We start from the raw sequence: 23,615 nt of genomic DNA on the forward strand, positions 1-23,615 counted from the left end.
TACATTACTAACAATTATTAAACTGTTTCTTTTCCTAAATTGTTCTGTTAAGACTAGAGGAAATTCATACTTAATGTTCCCACAGTTATTATTTAATTTATTTTAATTTTTTAAGTAACAGCTTTTATGAGATAAAGTTTACATACATTTACCCTTTAAAATGTATAATTTGTGTGGGGGGGTAGTATATTCACAAATTGGTGCAACCATGGTCATTACTTGATTCCAGAAAATTTTATGACCCACAAAGTAAATCCTGTACACATTAACAATCATTACCCATTCTTCCTCTCTCCAACCACTGGCAACCACTACTGTACTGTCTCAGAATATTTGCATATTCTGGAAATTTCGCATAAATGGAATCATATAATGTGTGACGTCCTGTGACTAGCTACTTTCACCTAGTATACTATTTTTTATGGTTCATCACATGGTAGTATGAATCAGTGCATCATTTTTTATGGCTGAATAATAGCTCATTGTATAATCATACCATTCAATCATTGACTCTTGAGTTTTGAGGGACATTTGGATTGTTTTAGTGATTGTGACTATTATGATTAATGTTGCTATGATGATTCATGTATAAGTTCTTGCATAGATACACATCTTCAATCCTAGTGGGTGTACATTTTGGGATGGAGTTGCTCATTACATGATAACTATATGTGACTTTTTGTGGAACTGTAAGACTTTTCCACAGTGACTGAACCATTTTCCATTCTCATTAACAAAGATGAAAGTTCTGATTTCTTTCCATCCTCTCCAACACTCCTTTCCATTTAAAAAATTAAAGCCATCCTTGTGGATATAGAGTGGTATCTCACTATGATTTTAATATACATTTTCCTAATGACTAATGATGTTGAGTATATTCTCATGTGCTTATTAACCACTTGTGTATCTCTCTTGGGTAGATGTCTGTTTAAAATCCTTTGATAATACAAATTCCTGATCAGATATATGATTTGCAAATATTTTCTCTTATTTTGTGAGCTTTCATTTAATTTTGATAAAGTCCAGTTTATCTATATTTTTAGTTGCTCTAAGAAAGCATTAGCTAATCCTATGTTACAAAGATTTTACCCATATGTTTTTTCCTAAGAGTTTTATAGTTTTAGCTCTTACATTTAGGTAGGTGATCCATTTCAAGTTAGTTTTTGATTATAGTATGAGGGAGAGGTACAACTTCATTCTTTTGCAGGTTGTTTCACACCATTTGTTAAAAAGACTTATTCTTTCTCCATAATTGTTTTGACACTCTTGTCAACAATCATTTGACCATAAATATAAATTTAAGAGTTTACTTAAGTTATTTTCATCTAATTTTTTTGATGCCTGCAATGAATTTAGATATTTGAGTTTCACACTAAATTAAATGGTGATAAGATACAGACCATCCTTACTTGCTGTAAAATAGTTATTGAAATAATTTTGTCATCAAGGAAGCAAAATGAATGGTTTCTAGCTTTGAAAATAAATATGCTTTGGGGCGCCTGGGTGGCTCAGTAGGTTAAGCGTCCGAACTTGGCTCAGGTCATGATCTCACCGTCCGTGAGTTCTAGCCCCGCGTCAGTCTCTGTGCTGACAGCTCGGAGCTTGGAGCCTGCTTTGGATTCTGTGCCTCCCTCTCTCTCTGCCCCTCCCCTACTCATGTCTGTCTCTCTCTGTCTCAAAAATAAATGAAAACATAAAAATTTTTAAAAAAAGAAAATAGGGGCGCCTGGGTGGCGCAGTCGGTTAAGCGTCCGACTTCAGCCAGGTCACGATCTCCCGGCCTGGGAGTTCGAACCCGGCGTCAGGCTCTGGGCTGATGGCTCAGAGCCTGGAGCCTGTTTCCGATTCTGTGTCTCCCTCTCTCTCTGCCCCTCCCCCGTTCATGCTCTGTCTCTCTCTGTCCCAAAAATAAATAAACGTTGAAAAAAAAATAAAAAAAATAAAAAATAAAAAATAAAATAAATAAAATAAATATACTTGGGTCTTTGTTACAGTAAATTATTCTCTACTATAACCTTAACTGTGAAATGGATTACCCAAGAGCTAGTTTTGAATAAGGTTATATATAAATGCCACCATTGACTGTCTTCTATTAAATGCAAGAAGAATTTCTTATTGGTTAGCCACTAAAATTACAAAGGGGCAAAGAAAATCAGCCAGATAATTATCCTTTACAAAATAAATAGATGCATAAAACATTTTTAAAAACAAATAAGAATAAGAGGAAAGTTCTCCCTCATTTCCAAAATGAAGAAGAAATAACTTTTCTAGTCTCTGAAGTGTTTTCTTCTTATGACTTTCCTTTGACTGAGATTTGTTTCAAAGAATAACAATGGATGACAGAATATTTTGATACTATGATATGGATCATTTCATGTACAAACAAACTATACAGAGAAAAACTTGGTTTTAAAATGGGTGTGGCTTCAACTTTCCTAAGTCAACATTTAAAATGAGTAATACAATTAGCGGCAGATGTTAAAACCAGGGTGGAGGGGCTTGTGCTTATTTGTGCTCTTAGTGCATCTTAGCAAGTTGAATAAATTTGTTTGCAGTGGATAATACATTCGTGTAAGTGGGGCCCCACATAGTATTAGCAAATTCATATTTAACTGTCCTTAAATCTCTCAAATGATGAGTGACTGGTTTGAAAATTAGGTTAGTCATTAAAAAGTTGAGAGGTAGCAGAAGAGATTATATTCAATTTATCCTGCAGAATAGGTCTGGGAAAACAACCAATATTGTATAAATGGTGGAAAAAGAATAATAGTTAAGCTATGGGAAGATATAATACATGATTTCTATGAATCCTGAGCCCAGGCTTTTGTATCATATTGATTGCATTTCTTGAAAGACAAAAAGGAAAGTCACTATGAAGGCACTAGGGATGATTCTAAGGATGCTGAAGTCACAAAAGGTAAAAGAGCAGTTGTATTATTAAATATTGTTACTATCAGGAAATAGAGAGCTTTGTTAAAACTCTGTCTATTTAGATCCACCAAGCTTCAAACTTTTAGATAGTAACACACACACACACACAGACACACACACACAAACAGGCTCTAGAAGTCTCTGTGAAAGAAACTCATTCCCATGTGTTATCATTCTAATTGTCAGAGTTCTTGCTGATGTTTAGTAAAAATCTTTCCTGCTTTAATTAAAGCCTATTTTCTTTTTGTCAGTTTCCTGTAGTCACAGCAGCATCCATGACCCTGTGTATATTTGAAGACATTCTTCAAGGTTACCATTGAACCTTCTCTTCACTCAGCTTAACAACCCTAGGATCTCTAAACTTTCCTAGATTCATTTGCCATCACTTCAGTTATTTCTGTTATTCTTTGTAAAAGAGTGTTTTCCTCTGTAAAAGATAATAATGCTCAAATTGACTTAAGTGGAGTCTCGTTATGAGAGTCTGTGTTTTTGTTTTTGTTTTTTGTTTCTACTTTTTCAGATGAAAGAGAGAGCCTAAAATTTCATAATATAATCTAGGAGATTTGCATTTGTCACTTTGATATTTCTCAGACATTTTTTTCTCACCATCGGTGTATGATCATATCTGAATGTTATATTAACAAAGATTATGCCAAAGCATTTTTCAGAGGCTTTTGCCATTGGAGCCAATTTGGTCATTAACCCAGGAGAACAACATGTTTAATCAAATTGAATCACTTTTTGCAAGAGGACAATCTTGTAAGCTTTCCTTTATCCATGGTCAGTCAATGTAATGCATAAAAATATAAAGTTGTAATTTGGATGGAGACTTAAAAATTGGATTAAAAAGGTCTTTCTCTATTGCTATAACTTTACACACACACACACACACACACACACACACACACACACACTTCAGTGATATGCCGAATTGAATTTATACATCTGAAAGGGCAAAGTTTAGAGCTACACATTCCTAGAGAAAGAATGACACAGTTTTTGCTGCTGTTTAGCTTCAAAAATCTAAATAAGATGGAGACAAAACACAGATATTTAGTTTGTAATTTTGTGTAGTACATCAAGTTACCTCATAAACACAGAGTAGAACTTAAAACATCTATGGGCTACTGCCCAGTCATAACTGGCCAATTCTGCAAATTTATTGATGCTATTTATTAGAAAAATCTTCTTTGAGCTGGAAGTTTCTAAATCCTTTACAATTAAAAGGAATAAACTCAGTATAATTCTGAAAAACTCTGAAACCTTCAAACATATCAAGTAAAAGATCTTTATATAAAATCACTATTTATTTTAGCTGGTTGCAAGGACTTATCAAGCCATCCAAAGTTTAATGAATATATACCTATTAAGTGAAACACACATATGCACATGCAGACATATGTATGGTTCTCAATACCTGAATAGTCTTATTGGTGCAGTTTGGTACTTAAACTTTTGGGGGTAGAAAAGCTACTTTCCATTTGCCTTTCTGTAAGACAAGGCTTAGTCAGGCCAGAGTTTAATTCAGGAGAATGAAACTAGATCATTTAGGCTGTCTGAATTTTGCTGAGCGGCTAGTAAATGTTACAGATGCTAGGCAAAAGGAACTAGTAAGATGAATTGCTTTGGCTACAAACTTTGCCCATTTTCCAAGAAAAGTCAGTCTTTCCCCTCCCCTTCTCTCCTCTTTTCCTTTTTGTCATCCTCCTCCTTTGTCCTCTTCTCCTTCTTCCTCATCCTCATCCTCCTTTTCTTTCTTCTTTTTCTCCCCTTCCTCTTTGCCCCCTTTTCTCCAGGCCCCGCCCCTACATCTAATAACCCCATCAACACTACCACCCACCTTCACCCAGTCAAAGTGGATGGGTCTACTCCTCTGTTCTACACAGCTCCCCCTTACGCTCCTCTTGGGAGATTTTTTCCTCTTCAAGATTGCCTTAAATGTCTATTTTAATCTGTGAATCTCCCCTGCATTTAAATGCTTGCTGTAATGTGTAACAGCTGCTAAAATATATCGCAGGGGTTCCATTTCAGCAAGACAATTATAAAACAATCTCACTATTTCTCAAAGTCAACATTTGGAATAGTAAATTGGGGAGAGTGAGAGGAGAGGTAGTGGAGGGTAGCAGTGTTCCTTGGAGAGAAAGCTTAATTTTTGCAGGTTCAGCAACCTTCTTAAGGAGGGCTCTGAGCTAATACTCCTTCAAATCCTGCCCCAAAAATATGTAGGAATTTTCTGACTTCTCATAGTTCACAGTAGAATAAATGTGTAGTGTATGATAAATAAGAGAAACTTCTAAATTATCTCGCTGACAGTGACTCATGACCAAAACCACAGTGAAGACCCTTGAAATGAGAGTACTTTGGTTTGGTGAAAGCTCAGATATTGGCTTAGACAGATGGTGGATTTTTTTTATAATTGTCTTGTAGAAGTGGAAACTTTGTAATAGTTCGGCAGCTTTTAAGGGGTGCAACAAACATTTAAACTCACACAAATGGCAAAAGCTGCTGAGCTACTACTATGAGGGTGAAAGGAATTGGATTTTGAGTATTAATATATAAAATTGGTGTAAAGAAACAAATAAACAATCTGCCTTTGCAATCTTTCTTTGTAGCTCTCTAGCTCTATTTCTGTATTTGTCAAAGACTTATTAAGCAAAAAGATACTGGTCTTACAGCCTTGTAGTCATTACTATGGCAAGATGATCTTTTCTTCATTTACATTCTGTTAACACAGTCATTTGTCAGTCAATTCCGGGAAAAACCAGTTCACTCAGTTATTTTGTTTTCAAAGTTTGGCCCAAGGAACACTGCTTAGCCTGGGGAATACTCTAGGTGGCATAGCTCTCAAAAAAATGTAAGTCACTTAAAACAAAGTAAAAAGTAATCAATAAAAGCAGATTTTTTTCATAAGATTTTATTTCTGTTACGAAGTCCCAAATGAATATGTTTCTCGGCTTAAACAGATTTTTTTTTATTGATAAAAAGAAGTTTATTGCATAATGCTGAAATTAAAACTAGAAGTTTATTGCATAATGATAAAAATTTTGGTGAAAATTTATTTTTGATATGTGCATATAAAAGTATATGTAAATGCATCAAAAATATATCCTAAAAGTAAGTGAAGCTAAATTGATTGAATTATAAGGAGATATTGATCCCTCCACAATTACAATGAAAGTGTTTGATGTCTTCGAATTTTACAGATCTAGTTGACAAAAAATTAATAAAAATGCGACTAGTAAGCTTGATTTCTTAGAAATATGTAGGATTCTTCAAGCATCTATTAGAGAATAAACATTCTTTCCCAGCACTTAAGAGATATTTACTTGGCTATAAAGAAAATCTTAAATACTAAAAAATCTGTGTCCTATAGAAGATATTCTGTGACCAAAATTCAGTACAATTTAGAAAGCAACCTGGGGTGCCTGGGTGGCTCAGTCGGTTAAGCGTCTGACTTCAGCTCAGGTCATGATCTCCTGGTTCATGGGTTCGAGCCCCATATCAGGCTCTGTGCTAACAGGTCAGAGCCTGGATCCTGCTTCAGATTCTGTGTCTCCCTCTCTTGCTGCCCCTCCCCTGTTTGCTCTCTGTCTCTCTCTCTCTCTCTCTCAAAAATAAATAAACATTAAAAAAAGCAACAACAATATATTTAGAAATTGAATGATTGCATATGTAACTAATTCATAGAGCAGTAAATATTTTAACATATACTAAAAATATTTATTCAGATATTTATCCAATCCAATACCTTTGATCGCATAGGAAGTGTATTTTGAACCTTACATGCATATCAAATAATAGTAATAAACCCTTTGCATAATAATTCATAAATACTTGGCTGATTGGAAACAATGTGTTGTCAAAAAATTAATATAATAAACAATACTAAAAAGATTATTTGATGCATTTGGAAAAACAATTTTTTCAAGTCTTTTGGCAGCACTAGATTTTCTATCACACAATTCCTAGCACAATGCCTTGCAAACAAACATTTCAGGTAGTTTTTGTTGGCTTGTATGCAGTACAAAATAGTAAAAAACTATACTTTGGTATAGTGTTGATGAATTAATTGAAAATCATTCTTACATAGTCATTAAACTAAATTCACCAAGGTTGTCTATTAAGCAACCTGTATCAATATATTAAAGTTACTTCAATTTAGATTTTGAAGTAATTCAGATTGGCCTTCCTGAAAGTTCTGCTAAATTAATGGAGCATAATATAATTGTTTAGTCTTTTCAAAAAGGCAAAGTGGCTCTCAAAGCTACATCTTACAGATGCCCTCTTGTTCAAGTCAGGCATGGGGGAAGTATCTTCTCTGGACTCCATACTCTGATTTTAAGCCAGGTGTGGATATGTGGTTTTTGAAAGGTCTGATGATTAGCCAAGTGGGGCTGGCTATCTAAACATAGTGACCTAATTCCAGACTAATAATTGGATTCCAATTCCTGACTTATACAAAGTCACCCTGAAAATAAATCTCATCAAACATATTTTTATTATTTAATACGTCTCAACATTGTCAGATAAGCACTCAGCTGGTTAAAGTAGTATTTAAACAATGCATTTGTACCAGCATTTGAATTCACAGAAATTTTTAGAGTAAAATTCTTTCTTCCATTATAGATAGAAATTGAGACATAAAAAAGTTCAATCATCCTGTTATATCAATTGTTTTCTTTATATTCTCCAACTATTAGCAGTTTGCTCCATTGGATTCAATCATAAATCCATCCTGAAGCTTATAATTATAACAGTAATATATAGGTATTACAATTTGAAAATAGTCAAATATGTAGAATCTCATTGATTTGGAGGAGGGGAATAGTGGCCTGCATTTGTGAAATATTTTCTTTTTTAATTTTTTTTAATGTTTATTGTTGAGAGAGAAAGAGAGTCAGAACACGAGCGGGGTAGAGGCAGAAACAGAGGGAGACACAGAATCTGAAGCAGGATCCAGGTTCTGACCTATCAGCACAGAGCCTGCTACGGGGCTCGAACTCACAAATCCTGAGATCAGGACCTGAGCCTAAATCGGACATTTAACTGACTAGGCCACCCAGGAGCCTCTGGATTTGTGAAATATTTTCAAGGAAAATCTTAAATATAATTTACTTTATAATATACTTAATTTATTTAAATATAATTTGTTTTATAATATACTTTCAAGGATCTTGTAACTTTTCATTTGTACTCTTATTATGAAAATTGCCACCTTGTCTCTGCATTATGGTAGTTTGTGTATGCTTATTACTATATTAAAAGTTCCTCAAAAGTGGAAACCGTAATGTCCTGTCTGGTGTCTAGCATATAGATAGGATTTAATAAATACTTATTAAATATGGAAGTTGCGTGAAGGAATGAGAAGAGCACCAGAGTTGGAAAGGAATCTTGGGCTTAATTGTGGCTACGCTACTACTCTAGGAGACCAATAGTGGTAAATGTAGCAGGAAGAAATGACAAAGTATTTGAAGGAAGAAAGAAAAGTCAGGGGTGCCTGGGTGGCTCAGTCAGTTGGGCATCTGACTTCAGCTTAGGTCATGATCTCAGGATTTGTGGGTTCCAGCCTGGCATCATGCTGTGTGCTGACAGCTGGGAGCCTGGAGCCTGCTTAGGATTCTGTGTCTCCCCCCCTCTCTGCCCCTCCCCCACTCGCACTCTGCTTCCGTCTCTCTGTCTCAAAAATAAATAAACATTGAAAAAAACTTTAATAAAAAAAGAAGACAGTCAAAATTGTGAAGAAGGCAGAGTTGGTTTCTTCATGTTTCCATGATCCCTTAGATTTCTTCTGTTCCTTTACTTCAAATCCTGGAATCATTGCTACACACCCACATAACTCCCTACTAGCAGCTCTCCAGTGTGTATGTACATGTGTGTACACACAGAGATGCAGATTTTGTTACACTATGCATATATTTTATATAAATGTGTGTTTCAGCCTTATTAGTTTTAGTGTTATTAATCAGCATTATTATTGCCTTAGTCTCTTAGTCTTCCATATTATACTGCTAGATTTGACTTTGCCTCACTGGCTTTCCTCTTTCAGGTAGCCTTAACTAAGATCTTCCTGTATTTGGAGTTTATTTTCCTGTGCACAAGCATCATCCTCCTCTTATCATGTTACAGATTTCAGCTCAGCATTTTCTGGGTGCCTATATCCCACTACCCTTTACCCTGAACCTACCTCTGTCTGCCACACAACTCTGAGGGATACACTGAAAGGTTTAACTTTGAGCCTTTTACCTGATTTCACACTCTTCAGATTTCATTTCTGTAGTATTGAAATAAACAGCCTGTTATTGGCAAGTGCAGCATTATAGTAGCCAAAATGTGCTGAAATTCCCACCACTTTTAGATAATTCCATAGGGTTAAAAAGGCCCTCCAAAAACCAGACACCTCCAGTTAAAATGTACATATACTACCTTAGTGAGAAGGGGGGTTACTGGACAAGGCCTTCCCCATACTTCAGTAAGGGAAGGTTACTTAATGCTTTGACATTGAAAAGACAGAGCAGGATCCTGAAGAAATGGGATAGCAGAGTGAAGTGTTAAGGGAATAAATATCTGGCTGGACCATAGAGCATTACCCACAAAGGTCAATTCAAGGTCAATTCAAGGAGAAGTAGCTTTAAAATCAACTTAGTGGCTAGAATGAGGAGTCCCAAATTTTTTTGAGGCTGGCAGGGCCTGGGAATTAGTGGTAAATTACCAAACTGATGGAAGATGTCCTTTACTTTCTTTACACCTATGCTTTATAGCATTGATTAGACCATAAAGGCTATTGCTGCTTCTTGGCCTATCTTCAATTAAAGCCACTTTTTCTCCTCATATGCTTTTTAAATCTTTTATACTCTATGCCTGTTCTCTTACTTTTTCCACTGCTACTTTTGTTTCCATTTTCCCTCCTCCTTGGCATTTCCCCAAGTCCTACTTCCATCCTAGTCAAATGTAGATGCTTCTAAGATACCTTTGAGGACTGCTAATCACTGTTATAGATTGTGGCGACAGTTCTGTTTATAAAGACTTTTTTTTCTCTGTAATGCATCAGCATGCTCTCTACCTTAGCTTCATGCTAAGGGCTGTTGTGTTTGTACCTCTATGATAAACCTGGGAGGCGAGAGAATATTCTTTTGATTGGGTAGATTTTGAGGTAAAGCTGGTTCTTTTGACTGAGTCCCTCTCCTTCCCCATCACCCATCTGTCTCAGTGATTTTATTTCAACTAGTTGTGCTGTTTGATAGAATTGGAAATGCTGCAGCTTACATCTGTCTGAGCAGATGGAATGCATTTTGCATGAGTGTTAACTGATTCATGCATTGCATAAAGAAAGCAATCTGTGTTAAAACATTGTGACATTGTAATGAAGCATAATCTGTTGTGTGCTAAAACCTGTTTGCTTATAGAGTGTTTAATTCTTTGCCTTTGCCCATGCCCTCACACACTACCCCCATGGTAAAGCCCAGAAAAACCTTAAAGACAAAAAAGCATTCTGTGACAATGGGAGAGAATGAAAACTGAAAGGAAAAAAAATCTTGATACAAAGGTGGCTTTTGATAGCTGAGTTCTCTTTTATTTTTGTAGTGTATGGTCCTTCAGAGAGAGAAAAGAAACAGAACTTTGTGGGTGAAGGAGGCTTCCCACATGGAGAACTAAATTGTCATCTTACACTAGATCATGATTTTACTATACTTTACAAAGCATTTCTAATGTTTTTAGAGTATTTGACATACTATGGACCCTAGTCTCAGAGAGTTCCTGTATAGTTTCCTTAGCATTAGCACATTTATAGACTGTGACTTTAAACTTGAATTTGTGACCAGCATTGAAGGTTTTATGATGTCACCCATTTCTAGCACTAATACTCAGTACCTTTTTATTTTTGTCCCCTGTAGAGAGTACTATGCTTCTCACAAGGCAGTGAATTGAGGTCTTCCCTTGGTTGCCTACTAGTAGCTATTCATTTATTTCCACCAAATGTTGTATGTATACTGCATCCAAGAACATTGCACTTTATTTTTCATTTTGTGCAATTCACTGTTTGAATGCTATAATGCAAAAGAGAGCAGTTCCATTTGCAAATGATGTTACTACATATTTTGACCTATTTTTCCCTACAGGAGTAATAACAAGGGTAATAAAACTCAGTTGAAGCTGCTGTATAAGCACACATAACTGCCTCAAATTGCAGGGCAGTTTCTAAGCTACAAAGCCACTGAAACCATGAAGGCCCTCTTCCGACTCCTTTCATAGTTCTAATAAGCATGACCATGACTGTCCCATATTTCTGGGTGAAGAAAAACATTAGTTTGTTGGATTATGCCAGTGGTTCAATAGCTTTGTAACTACAAAATTTCTGTTTCAGCATATATTATTTGGTTCCATTTAGCCAAGGTTTGGGTAACTTGGTGGTTTGCTAAGAAAAAAAAAAAAAAAGAAGTGAGGACTTTGGAGCTCTCACCATCTCATGTACTCACAATTGATATGACCACAAGAGATATAAACAGAAGATCTTTGGTGAAGAAGTTTTGGGAGTAGTATCCAGGAGTTAGGGGAAGTATGGATAAGAATTAGGTAATGTCACCTAACAAACCAAACTTGTACCAATTTGGCAAGAGCCTTGGCACTTTTACTACTTTTGCAGGCTCATGCACTGACCTTGACCAGCTCATATCTTCCCCTTTGAGGCTCTCTAACTTGAAGAGAGTTGAAGAATTTTGAGTGGCTTCACAGTGGAACTACTAAGATGATTATAGGGTCAGAAAAATTAAATTAACCTATGGACAAATAATGGCCTTTGAGTTCCTGGAGTAGTCTGTTGCAGTTTAGCATTTCACAGTCATTGTGAGGAAACTCCAGTGTATCATGGTGCACATTGAACTTTAGGCTCTTTAACTCTTTTCCCACATAACCTGGCATAAAAACTATTTTTGTAATTCCTGCTATCACACACACACACATACATACACACACCTTTGCCCATGCATCTCCTCCCTATTTAGAGCCCCATGTGGAGATTTATTTGGTTAGGTCAACACATATTTGCTGAGTGGTGGTTATGTGCCAGGGACTGTGCTAGACTCTAAAGATGCATAGAAAAAAATTGCCTTTAAAGAGATGCCAGTATAATAATGGAGATGGATAGGTAAATAGACTACAGTTTGGCCCTTGAACAAGGCAGAGGTTAGGGTCACCAATCTATCCACACAATCAAAAAATTCATGTATAAGTTTTGACTTCCCCAAAACTTAACTACTAATAGTCTACTGTTCCTGAAAGTCTTACTGATAATATAAACAGTTGATTAACACATATATTAACACATTAATACATATATTTTATAAGTTATGTGTATGTTATATGTATGTATAACTTATATGTATTATACTGTATTATGTATTATAATCTAGAGAAAATAAAATATTAAGAAAATCATAAGGAAGATAAAATACATTTATAGTACTGTACTATATTTATTGGTATCATAAGTTTATATATTTATTGAAACAAATCTGCATATAAGTAAACCTGTGCAGTTCAACCCTGTGTTATTTAAGGGTCAACTCTAATTAAGTAAGAAGATCTTATGAAGCCTCAGGATTATGATGTACCAAGTTGTAATGTAAGTTTCATTTTCATTACTGAAACAACTTGAATGCAGATTTATTCTCGTATTTATAAAGTTATGACATTTCTTCATAGGGACCCAAAAGTGACAATTGTGTCATAAATGATATTTATAAAGACCAGCAACAATCTCTTTGTCACTGTTCTTGAAGGAAGAGTAGTTGCTGTTTTCCCCCACCCCCAAATTGCAGTGTTTTCCCTGAAAGTTGTAGCAGCTTGATTACAGAAGACTTCAATCCTAACGTGCCAAGGTTAAAATAGTATTTATTCAACTCTAGGATTTACCTGCTCAAAGCCAGAAATAACTGCTCCTGCTTACTCTGAATTCTCTCCAAAAGGAGAAAGTCACGCCCAAAATTAAATTTCCAACTTTGATACACTTGGCTGTATCAAAACCTTTGTGATTACAAATATCAAATCAGAAATTCTCTTTTCTTTAGTGCCCTTTGTCAGCTAAATGAATATTTCGCCTAAATCAAATGTAATGGGCGTGATTTTTGTGACCTAGCACTTCACTAGGTTTTGTGGGATCTATAAAAAATGTGAGTCTCAATAAATTTTTCAGTTATCAAATAGTATTTATCAAACATCTCTACACATTTGTGACTTCCTTAAAACTTTTAAAGCAATTCTAATGTTGTAGTTTGTGGAATTCCTTTAAAAGGCACGAATATGGACTCGCTACTCTTTGTAAGTCCTCTCCAGCCCCATGTCTTTACTTTCCCACAAACACAAGGCTGACATAAACTATCCTGTTAGCCATATTGTCTCATTCCTCCACAGCACAGCACAAAGTACTCCCAGATGCTGTTTGCGGCTGCACTCTTGGTGGCCTTGAAGCATCACTTGGTTTGTTTGCACAAAGTTGGCAGTCAAACAAATGAATAGAAGGACAAAACAGTGTGAATAAAAAACAAGGTTACCAAATGGACATGAATGTAGTGAGTGCCTTGTGGCCTTTCACCACCACAAAACCAATTGAAAAGAAAGAAAGAATGCCCTGGGGATTATGTGGTTTATATTTGCCAACATAAGGCAAAGCAAATAACTGGAAGGACAATGTAGGAAGTGCTGAATAGTTGACAGTCTTTCCACAACAGTTTCCTTAATTGCATGATTAAAAATAAAGTTTTTTTGCCTAATCAAAATTACAAGGCCATCAAGGACTGTCTTGTATTCTTTCTGGGGAAAAAGATAGTAATTAACTGCCACAGAATGATGGATTTTTCCAACACAGCTGTCACAACTGCTATTTTAAATCATTTGTTATGGTTTAAAATGTGTAATCCCCAAGAACTTGATCATTACTGCAATTCACTACTGGTTTTTCAGTGCCTGCATTCAGACCATTAACTAACAGAAGTCAGTCATAAAATGTAAAACAACTAATGGCTAATTACTTAATGATCATTTCTGTCTTATTTTCAACAAGATTTTATTTTAAAAAATTGTACACTGAAGTTTCTAGCATTATAAAACAGGTGCACTCTTGAATTCTTTCATTTTCATCTCTTTTTACGGCCACTCCCACTTTTTCCTTTTCTTTTCTTCTTTAGTGGCTGTGCCCTCATACTGAACATTATCCCATAGCCTTTGTTTATGGTGTGTCACTCATTAGGTCCGCTCTACCCTTCAGAATTTGCTAAAATGCTGTGTCATCTTTATGGTCCAGTTGACATTCTACTTCTTCCAGGAAGCCTTTTCAGTTAACTCTATTCATCATTTATTATTATTCGACAATTATTCATTAAAATGGTTTTATTGTATCAGGCATTATGATAGGCACTACAGATTCCAAAGCAAAAGAAATATATTCCAAGACTTGAAGTACTTTTATGTTTCACCTGATTTTATTGATGGAGTGACTAAAACATTGATATAACTATGTGCTTCATAACTAGACTTCATTGCCTTAATGTATTTTTTCACTATCATTGTCTGTATGTAATTATCTTACTCTTGTGTTGTCAATGTGGTTCTATACTTATAAAGGATTTGAGACAACTGAGTCCCACCTAAGGCTCATCACCTATTCCCTGCTCTACCACTACCACTCTTCCTACTCTCCCTTCCATTACTGAATCTATCTCCTAAATTTGCTAATAGAAATAATGAATAACTGGAACATCAAATTATCTCCATCTGAGCAGGGCCAAAGGCACAGGACAAGCCTATAAAACAAAAATGGAAATCTTGAGATTATGTGCGCCAAAAAGAAGTATGGGGGACTGGTTGGTCAGTTAGAAGTCAGCAAGGCTAAGTCTCAAGTGACTAGGACACTGAATAATTTTCTTCTGCAACAGTTGAGTAACTTATAGTTTGATTATGGATCCCCAATGTACAAGTTGACCTGCTTTATTACTTTTGAGATTTTCCCCCAAGTTGGAAGTAATCTGAAATGTAGTACGTAATTTGACTTTCCAAAAATAAATTTGATAAGTTTAGTATTTAATGAAAACTAGTATAAGTCCATTTGTAAACTACAGAATTCTTTTATGACCATCTCTTAATCTTCCTGTTATGTGTATCAAGATATTCTTGCATTGGCTTTTGTTTAAAGCAGACACATATACCTTTTAACAATTTTTTTTATATATGGCTAGTACCCTAAATTCAGGAACATGCCACATTTTCCTTTCATAGGGCAGACTCTGAATGCTAATGTTCAGCTTGGAGCGATTGCAGAGCAACAGCACAGTAGTAAAATGTTTTGCCTGGGGGAAGCAGACTAAATAATGCTACTTATTTGATTATCTAAGTTAATTACTAAATAATGCTGCTTATTTGGTTATCTAAGTTAATTACTTAAGAACACAAATTCTTGCCAAATTGAAATAAACACATTGAGGAATTTATGTTCTCTCCTAGAAAATTTCAAATGATCCTGGAAAAAAAATACACATTTGTCCCAATTACTATATTTTAGAGTACAACCCTAGAAAATAGTTGTAAGAACATAAATTACTCAGGGATTTTTTTAGGACTTCATTTAAGACCTTCACAGAGTATCATGTGTTCATTCTTTTGCCTTTAAACTGTATTTAGTCTGTATTTGGGACCTGGAATTCATGTTGTTAATTAATCTTTGCATTTTGTTTTACTCTCTAATTGTTCCAGGTGTATACATATTAAAAACTGTAAATTGCTCTAATAAAGTTATGACTTGACACATTGTTTCTTTTCACTTATCCATCCACTCCCCCTCCTATTTTTTTCTTACCTCCCTTCACACTTTGAGTAGCCCCTCTCACTCACCTTTACTTTGCTCACCGTTCCAGATACCTGCTACCTTCCTTGTGGCTACAGGATAAGATTTCCTGGAACTCTTCAGACTCTAATCCTTTCCTTTCTCCACCTTCTGCCTCCATCAACACTTAACTATTCATTGCCATTCTTGTAGTTATCTAATCTGAGCATCTAACTCATGCTAAAGTGTTAATGACAAATAATAACTCAGTATGTCTTTCTCTCAGCTAACATTTGAATAATCAGGGAGTTTTATTACTTTAATAAAATTGAGGACATAATGAATGATTTTGTGGCAAGTGGTGGGGTGGAAGAGGGAATTCTTTGACTATTTGACCTTTTATTGCCGCTAAAATTATATTATATCGTATGTATCTATTAATAATCAAACTTGAATAAGTTGAATGAGCTTGATGACAAGTCAAAGAGATGCCTGAGTTGAAGATATAGATTACTTGATTCCAAATGTCAATAGGTTTGAACTTAGTGTCAAGAATGGCTACAAATCAGTTACTACATATCATCTTCTGTTATTCAAATATGAGAGGGCCTGTGAGCTTACACAATAAATTTAAGTAGCAGTTTCTTTTCATATAATAGGAATGAGAGCTAAGAGAATCTTTTTCTCCTTGCTCTCTAATGCTTGAGAATTAAAAAGTCATTTTTTGCATGCAAACTTTGTTTCAGGAATCTTTGTTAATACAGTGCAGATAGTGGCTCCTGTATGATATTGGTAGTTTTATTGATGATAGAAAAAAAAATTAAAACCCCACATTTATAGCTTAAGGCTTTCCTTGTGATTTTCCTGTATAAAATTCACAAGGACCAGTGAGAACTGTGAGGTTATTTAACACTCAGTCTAGAATCCAAAACCAAAATTCTTTTTTTAGCATTTTCTCTGTGTTTTCAACAATGGTGTATTAAATTAATTTCTCATAAAACATTTGCTGCAATTGAAAAACAAGGCACATCCTAGAAATTGGATTCGCTGGTCTTGGTTCAATATCTGATTGAGGGAGACAATCTGTTTATGACAACATGGCCTTCTGTTGAGATCACAAAACAGTTTCTATATGGCCAGGGAACCACAAGATGGCACCACTGAACAATTAGTTTATCTCAAGATGACTTCTACGTTCTTTAGATAAACACTTGAGAATAATGTTATCCCTTTTCAAAACCTACATCAGTCACTTCTAATGAATAGAGTATGAAAGGAAAAAATAGTAACTTTACAATGGAGAAACTTGGCGGACATCACTTTAACCAAGTAATCAAGGTTAACATCACTGGTGATCATTCATACCATATACTCCTGACATGATGTGGTGAGAAGGGCACTTCACTTCTGTGGTGTTCTTTCCCCAAACCCATAACCTCAGTCTAATTTTCAAAAAACTTTAAACAAACCCAAAGTGAGGTATATTCTACAAAATACTTGATGAGTACTTTTGAAAAGTGTCAAAGTCATGAAAAACAAGAAAGAAGACTGAGGAACTGTCACAGATTGCAAAAACCTAAGGAGATATGACAACTAAATGGAATGAGATATCCCAGTTTGGGTCTTACAAAAAGAAAATTAGTGAAAAAACTGGAAAAATCTGAATAAGGATTATGATGTAGTTAAGAGCATTGTACCAATATCAATTCTTAGTTTTGAAAATTGTACTCTGGTTATATGAGATGTTAACATTAGAAGAAGTTGGGTAGAAGATACATAGAAACAAAGATCTGTATGATCTTTGAAACTTTTCTCTAAGTCTAAAATTATTTGAAAATAAAAACTTTTAAGTCAAGATACAGAAGGAATTCTCCAAAATACTAGGTTAACAGGCAGCAATTTTCCATTTATTTATTATATGGATATACCAGACTTCTATAAAAGCTTGCATAATGGTTAGGCATATGAACCCAGTATATGGTTTCATGATCTAGGTTTTAATTCCTCTACAGACACAGTGAGCATGTTTACCAAACATTATGATACTTTGTCTGACAAAATATGTTCATGCAACTTTCAAATGAGAGAATAAATCACAGATAATAAGAACCAAATTGATTATCTTTGCTTTATGGCCATTGGTGGCACCTTAAAGACATTCAATTATGTCACTAAATGTGTGTCATGAGTATGATAACTGTGTATTCTAGCTTTTTAAAAACTCTGTGGCTTACTAACCACTGAGCAAATGATATCTTTGCTACGTAACATGGCAAATATTTGTGCTGCACAGAATAGTACTTTAGCCCATAAATAACCTTTGAGAATCAAGAAAGGAAGCATATATAACTCCTTTAAAGGATGTGCGAGAACCAGTTTTCATCACATTGTATTTGTGCATACCAATGTAGAAAATTTTCACTAAAAACGCTTATATAAATGATTAGGGAAACACTTTATAATTCTTGATAAGAGCTAAATAAATAAAAATATTAATGTATATTTTCTTCCAGAGATGCAGACGAATGTCAGAGTCTCCAACATATTCATATATCCACATGCAAAAGGATGAAATTGCACCCCTATCTCACACCACTCACAAAAATTAACTCAAAATGTGTTAAAGATTTAAATAACCTGAAACTGTAAAACTCCTAGAAGAAAACATAGGGGAGAAAACTTCTTGACATTGGTCTTGGCAATGATTTTTTCGGTATGACACCAAAATCACAAGCAACAAAAGCAAAAATAAGTAAGACTACATCAACTAAGCCTTCTGCACAGTAAAAGAAATCATCAACAAAATGAAAAGGCAGTCTACAGAATGGAAGAAAATATTTGCAAACCATCTATCTGATAAAGGGTTAATATCTAAAATATTAATTTCCTTTTTTCTGATCAATCAATAACCTACAATTTTCCTTTCCTTTAAAATTTTTGGTGGCTGTCATGCTACCTTCAGATTTTCCTTTCCTTTAGATTTTGGTAGCTGTGATGCTTCACCCAAAACTGCTCACCTGATTCTAGACATTTCCTTATACATTAATTAGTAGTTTCTTCTGAACCCTATCCCAAGTCCAGCTCATTCCCTTAGCTTAGTTGCTATCCTTCTACGTGTACTAATTTCTTAGGGCTGCTGTAACAAATTAACACTAACTGGATGGTTTAAAAGAAAAAAAAAACTGTTCCTTCACAATTCTGAAGGCTAGAAGTGTGAAATTAAGGTGTCTACAGGGCTATTATTCCTCTCAAGTCTCTAGGGAGAAAGCTTTCCTTGCCTGTTCTACCTTTGGGTGATTGCCGGAAATCTAATTCTTCCTTGACTTGCATACATATCAGTCTAATATTCTGCTTCTCCATATCTGTGTCCAAATGTCCCTATTTTTAGAAGGACACTAGTTATTGGTTTTAGAGCCAGCCCCAGTCCAGTATAACTTCATCTTAACTTGATTACATCTGCGAGGACCCTATTTCCCAAAAAGGGCACATTCACAGTTACCAGAGGGTAGAGATTCAGTGTATATTTTTGGAGGACACAATTCAACACATAACACTTTGACACATAACTCTTTCAGGCTTGACCCCATAAACTGAAATCAGCAACCCATGCCACTTCCAATCAGTGCTACAACCATCTATCCAGTATGATTATTTAATGCTTAGTTATTTGGCAAGAACTGGAGTTAAGTCAAGGTGCCAGCATTTCTAGAGTTATTCTAGTTACTGGAAAATCTTCTGATCCATTTCTGACACATGACCCCATTTACAAATTGTGGCATGCTCAATAAAATTGAAGTAACCTTAAACACATGAGATTAAAACCTATCAGCCTTAGGGTACCTGGGTGGCTCAGTCAGTTGAGCATCTGACACTTGATTTCAGCTCATTGTTTGTGGGATTGAGCCCCATGTTGGGCTATGCACGGAGCCTGCTTGGGATTCTCTCTCTCCCTCTCTCTCTGCCTCTCCCCTGCTAATTCTCTCTCTCTCTCTCTCTCTCTCTCTCTCTCTCTCTCTCTCTCTCTCTCTGTCTCTTTCTTTCTCTCTCTCAAAATAAATAAATATTTTTAAAAAACTATCAGCCTTATCAGTGGGGAAAAATAGAGAAGTGCTGACACTCTTATGTAGCATGTAACATTAGTGGTAATGGTAGAGAATTCTTTTCCTTTTGATTTTCTTTGATCAGTTGGCTTTGTTTTGATGAGAGGACTTGTAAGAATCATCTAAAAATAGTATTCATATACTTCAAAGTGGATACTTTATACAAGAGATTTGACAACAAACAAGTAATATATTTAAGGATCACATTTCTGAAATCAATCTTTTGCATTTACTCACTTGACAGGTTACCCAAGATATTAACAATACTATTGAGACACACCACCCCTCATTTGATCATTCTATAAGTAAAAAAGTGTTGCTGTCTTTCACATGAGATCTGTGATTAGTGACAGTCCTTTACAGCTATGGCAACAAATCCACAAATTAGGTGGCTTAAAACAACAGAAATTTATTCTCTTATGTTTCTCAAGGCCAGAAGTCTGTAAGGCCATTCCTCCTCTGAAGGCCCTAGGAAAGAATCCTTTCTTCTCTCTTCCTAGATTCTAGTTGTTGCCAGCAATCCTTGGAATCCCTTAGCTTGTAGTTGCATCACTCCAATTTCTCCTGTCTTCACATGGCCATTCTCCCTTTGTGTGTGTGTCTGTGTCTCTGTGCCTGAATCTCCCCCCCTTTCTCTTACCAAGGCAGCAATCATTGGCCGCTTTAATGCAGTATGACCTCATTTAACTTGATTACATGTGCAAAGACCTTATTTTCAATTAAGGTCACATTCTGAAGTTATCAGTTAGCCTAAATTTGGGGGAGACTGTAATTCACTACAGCCCCCAAATCAAATATTCTTCTAGAAAAGGCGTTATGTTTTAAGGTGAAGCTTAACTCATATCAACACAAAACTGAATTTTGGGGGCTCCTGGGTGGCTCAGTCAGTTGAGCACCTGACTCTTGATTTTGGCTCAGGTAATGATCTAACAGTTCGTGAGTTCAAGCCCCACATTAGTCTCTGTCCTGACAGTGCAGAGCCTACTTGGGATTCTCTCTCTCCCTCTCTCTCTCTCTCTCTCTCTAAATAAACTTTAAAAAACAGAACTTTTTTTCTATGACTACAAGTTGAAATATGTTAAAAGGCACCAGCCACACAATGAGAATTCATATTCCAAACATCTGTGTCCATTTTTGAAAATTATAAATCTATAACTTGTATTTGCATTTAGGATAAGATTAAATTTTGGAACTCATAACATTTTCAATAAGAAAGAATCTTTCAGAACTTCTTCCTTTCATAAATATCATTGGTTCTTAGGACTGAGGGCATACCAAACAGTTTACAGTCATTGAATTGCTTATGTATCACTCTTACCTATGATCATTATGGAAAAACCTGTTTAGTGTATATGAGGGTCCAGTGGAAAGATGTATCTGTTTAATACCACATACTCAGTTGAAAAAATGTTGAGTATTAACATCTCTTTTTTTCCTATCTTCAATCTGAAATTTTTTTTTTCCATTTAGATTCTCTGGTGCCACGTAAACCTAGACTAAATATACTAACAAAGCAGTACCTTCAAATGGCCAATTATGTCCACTGTTTAATACAAACACAAAAAAGCAAAAATACTCCATAAACTTGCTTGATTTTTCAATTCAGTTGGTTGGAGTTTCTTTAAAATATTCACAATTTGATTTTTCTGTTCTCTATGTAGTACCTGATATTTCATCTCTGTGTAATATGCTATATTCCATAATAGGCTACAATATTTTAACTTAATTAATTTAAAATTTTTAATTCCAGTTAACACACATTGTTATATTAGTTTCAGGTGTGCAATATAGTGATTCAATGATTCTATATATTACTCAGTGCATCAAGATAAGTGTACTCCTAATCCCCTTTACCTGTTTTACCCACCTTCCCACCCACCTCCCCTCTGATAACCATCAGTTTGTTTTCTATAGTTGAGAGTCTGTTTCTTGGTTTGCCTCTGTCTCTCTTTTTTTTTCACTTTACTCATTTTTTTATTTCTTAAATTCCACATATGAATTAAGTCTTATGGTATTTGCCTTTCTCTGACTGACTTATTTCACTTAGCAGTATACTGTATCCATTCATCCATTGATGCCTGCTTCTTGATTATATAGATGGCATTTAATGTTTATTACTCTCCTGTGTTTCAGGGACTCCATGAAAAAACTGGTGCATTTACAGCTGTTAAAGTGATGAATGCTCGTAAGGTAATGTATCTTATCCATATATTGTTCAATTTAATGGTATCCTATGGACTTAGATACACAGCTCAGAAAATATTGTATTTGTTTTTCATCATTATTATACATAATTATAATTATGTTGATCTAGATTTATTATATGTGTCATTTAATATTATTTCTATCCATAGCATATTATCTTTATTATTGATTTATTGTAGTTACACATAAAAAATGTTTCACTCACAACAAAAAGTCTACATATTTTGGTATTCTATAAGAATAAGGAAAATATCTATATTCCTGTATATTTCTAATTTATTATCTGTTTCTAAGTATAGCAAAGAGGAGATTTCCTCTAATGTTGTGTTAATCCTTCTGTGTTCGATCATATACTTTTCCCTGTCCAATCTTTCCTTTTGAGAATTAAGGCCATTAGACTCTCGATGACAGGTAGAAGGAAAGAAATTGTCAGAGATGCACATTTTTCAGACATTTTCTGACGGATGAGCAAGAGAGACAGTTTAATTGGCATTGTTCCTGCTAACATTTATAAAGTTGCGTCATGGTTCATAACATATTGTCCTGGAATTTGCTAAGTACTGATTTCTGTCTTCTTTCTTTAGCATGAGTGCCTCACTTTCTCTAGATAATATTAGCATGAACATAGCAAAAGTCAAAAAAATTTCACTTCACTATATCTTAAAGAAAAATTCTCAAATGTTATGTTTGAAAAATTATACATATTCACTGAACCGTTGTCAATGCCATAAACTGTTATTTTCCAATTTGTGCAAGGAGTGAATTGCTGAAACTATTTAAAGAGTTGCATGCTTTTTATTTTGCCAGTAAATGTCAAATGTTGCAAACCAATGTTAATTTTAAGGGATTTTGAGGTTTTGTGGATTTATTTTGCCCTACAAATCATGGCTTCCAAATAATCAGCCCAGTACTTTTTTAGTGAGACTATCTAACATACTTATTATCCTTGTTTTGACTTGAGAGACCTTTGACTGACATTTAATCTACATTTTAGATACTCTAACTTTTGAAATATTTAAAACTCATTTTCATACCATAGATAGCTTCAATTACTGTGTTTTGTAAGGAAAAATAGCACTTCACTAACATCAAATTGTAATTTTTCCATTAATATGGTAGTTAAATCTGTTATTTTGAATTTGGTGCCAAGTTTCTGTATATATAAGAATCTGATTTTTAAGTAAAATTATTAGTGAAAATTGAAAGAGGAATAATATTATGTCACTCTTACATTTAATGCCCAAAGAACACAAATTATTTAAGAATAAATCATTTTCAAAGTGTACTAGTAGGTCTAAAAACATTTTGTTCTTGGTTTTGCAGACCGCTTTACCTGAAATAGGAAGACGAGTGAGAGTGAATAAATATCAAAAGTCTGTTGGATGGAGATACAGCGTGAGTATGGAAAGTCTCCTTTAGCTCCCAAGTTGTCTTTCCTTTAATTTTCACCTTTAAACTAACCCTTGTATCATTATCTTTAGAAGGCCATAACTAAAATATTCTTGCCTGGAAGTGATAACATATTATCTTTTAACACATTCACATAGATCAATCATTATATTTGAACA

The 23,615-nt window shown here is 34.9% G+C and overlaps 1 protein-coding gene across 4 annotated transcripts in view; it reads left to right on the forward strand.

Annotated features, from left to right (window-relative positions):
* The window catches only part of NRK (Nik related kinase), a 141,273-nt gene that overhangs the window by 49,556 nt on the left and 68,102 nt on the right, over window positions 1-23,615 (forward strand). For all 4 annotated transcript variants that reach the window (XM_027053375.2, XM_053201497.1, XM_027053373.2 and 1 more), the window contains exons 3-4: window positions 21,976-22,032; window positions 23,371-23,442. In XM_027053375.2, the coding sequence (XP_026909176.1) occupies window positions 21,976-22,032; window positions 23,371-23,442 (129 nt within the window). The remainder of the gene's footprint in view (window positions 1-21,975; window positions 22,033-23,370; window positions 23,443-23,615) is intronic.

The sequence above is a fragment of the Acinonyx jubatus genome, chromosome X, assembly GCF_027475565.1.
Source record: "Acinonyx jubatus isolate Ajub_Pintada_27869175 chromosome X, VMU_Ajub_asm_v1.0, whole genome shotgun sequence".
Lineage (NCBI taxonomy): Eukaryota > Metazoa > Chordata > Mammalia > Carnivora > Felidae > Acinonyx > Acinonyx jubatus.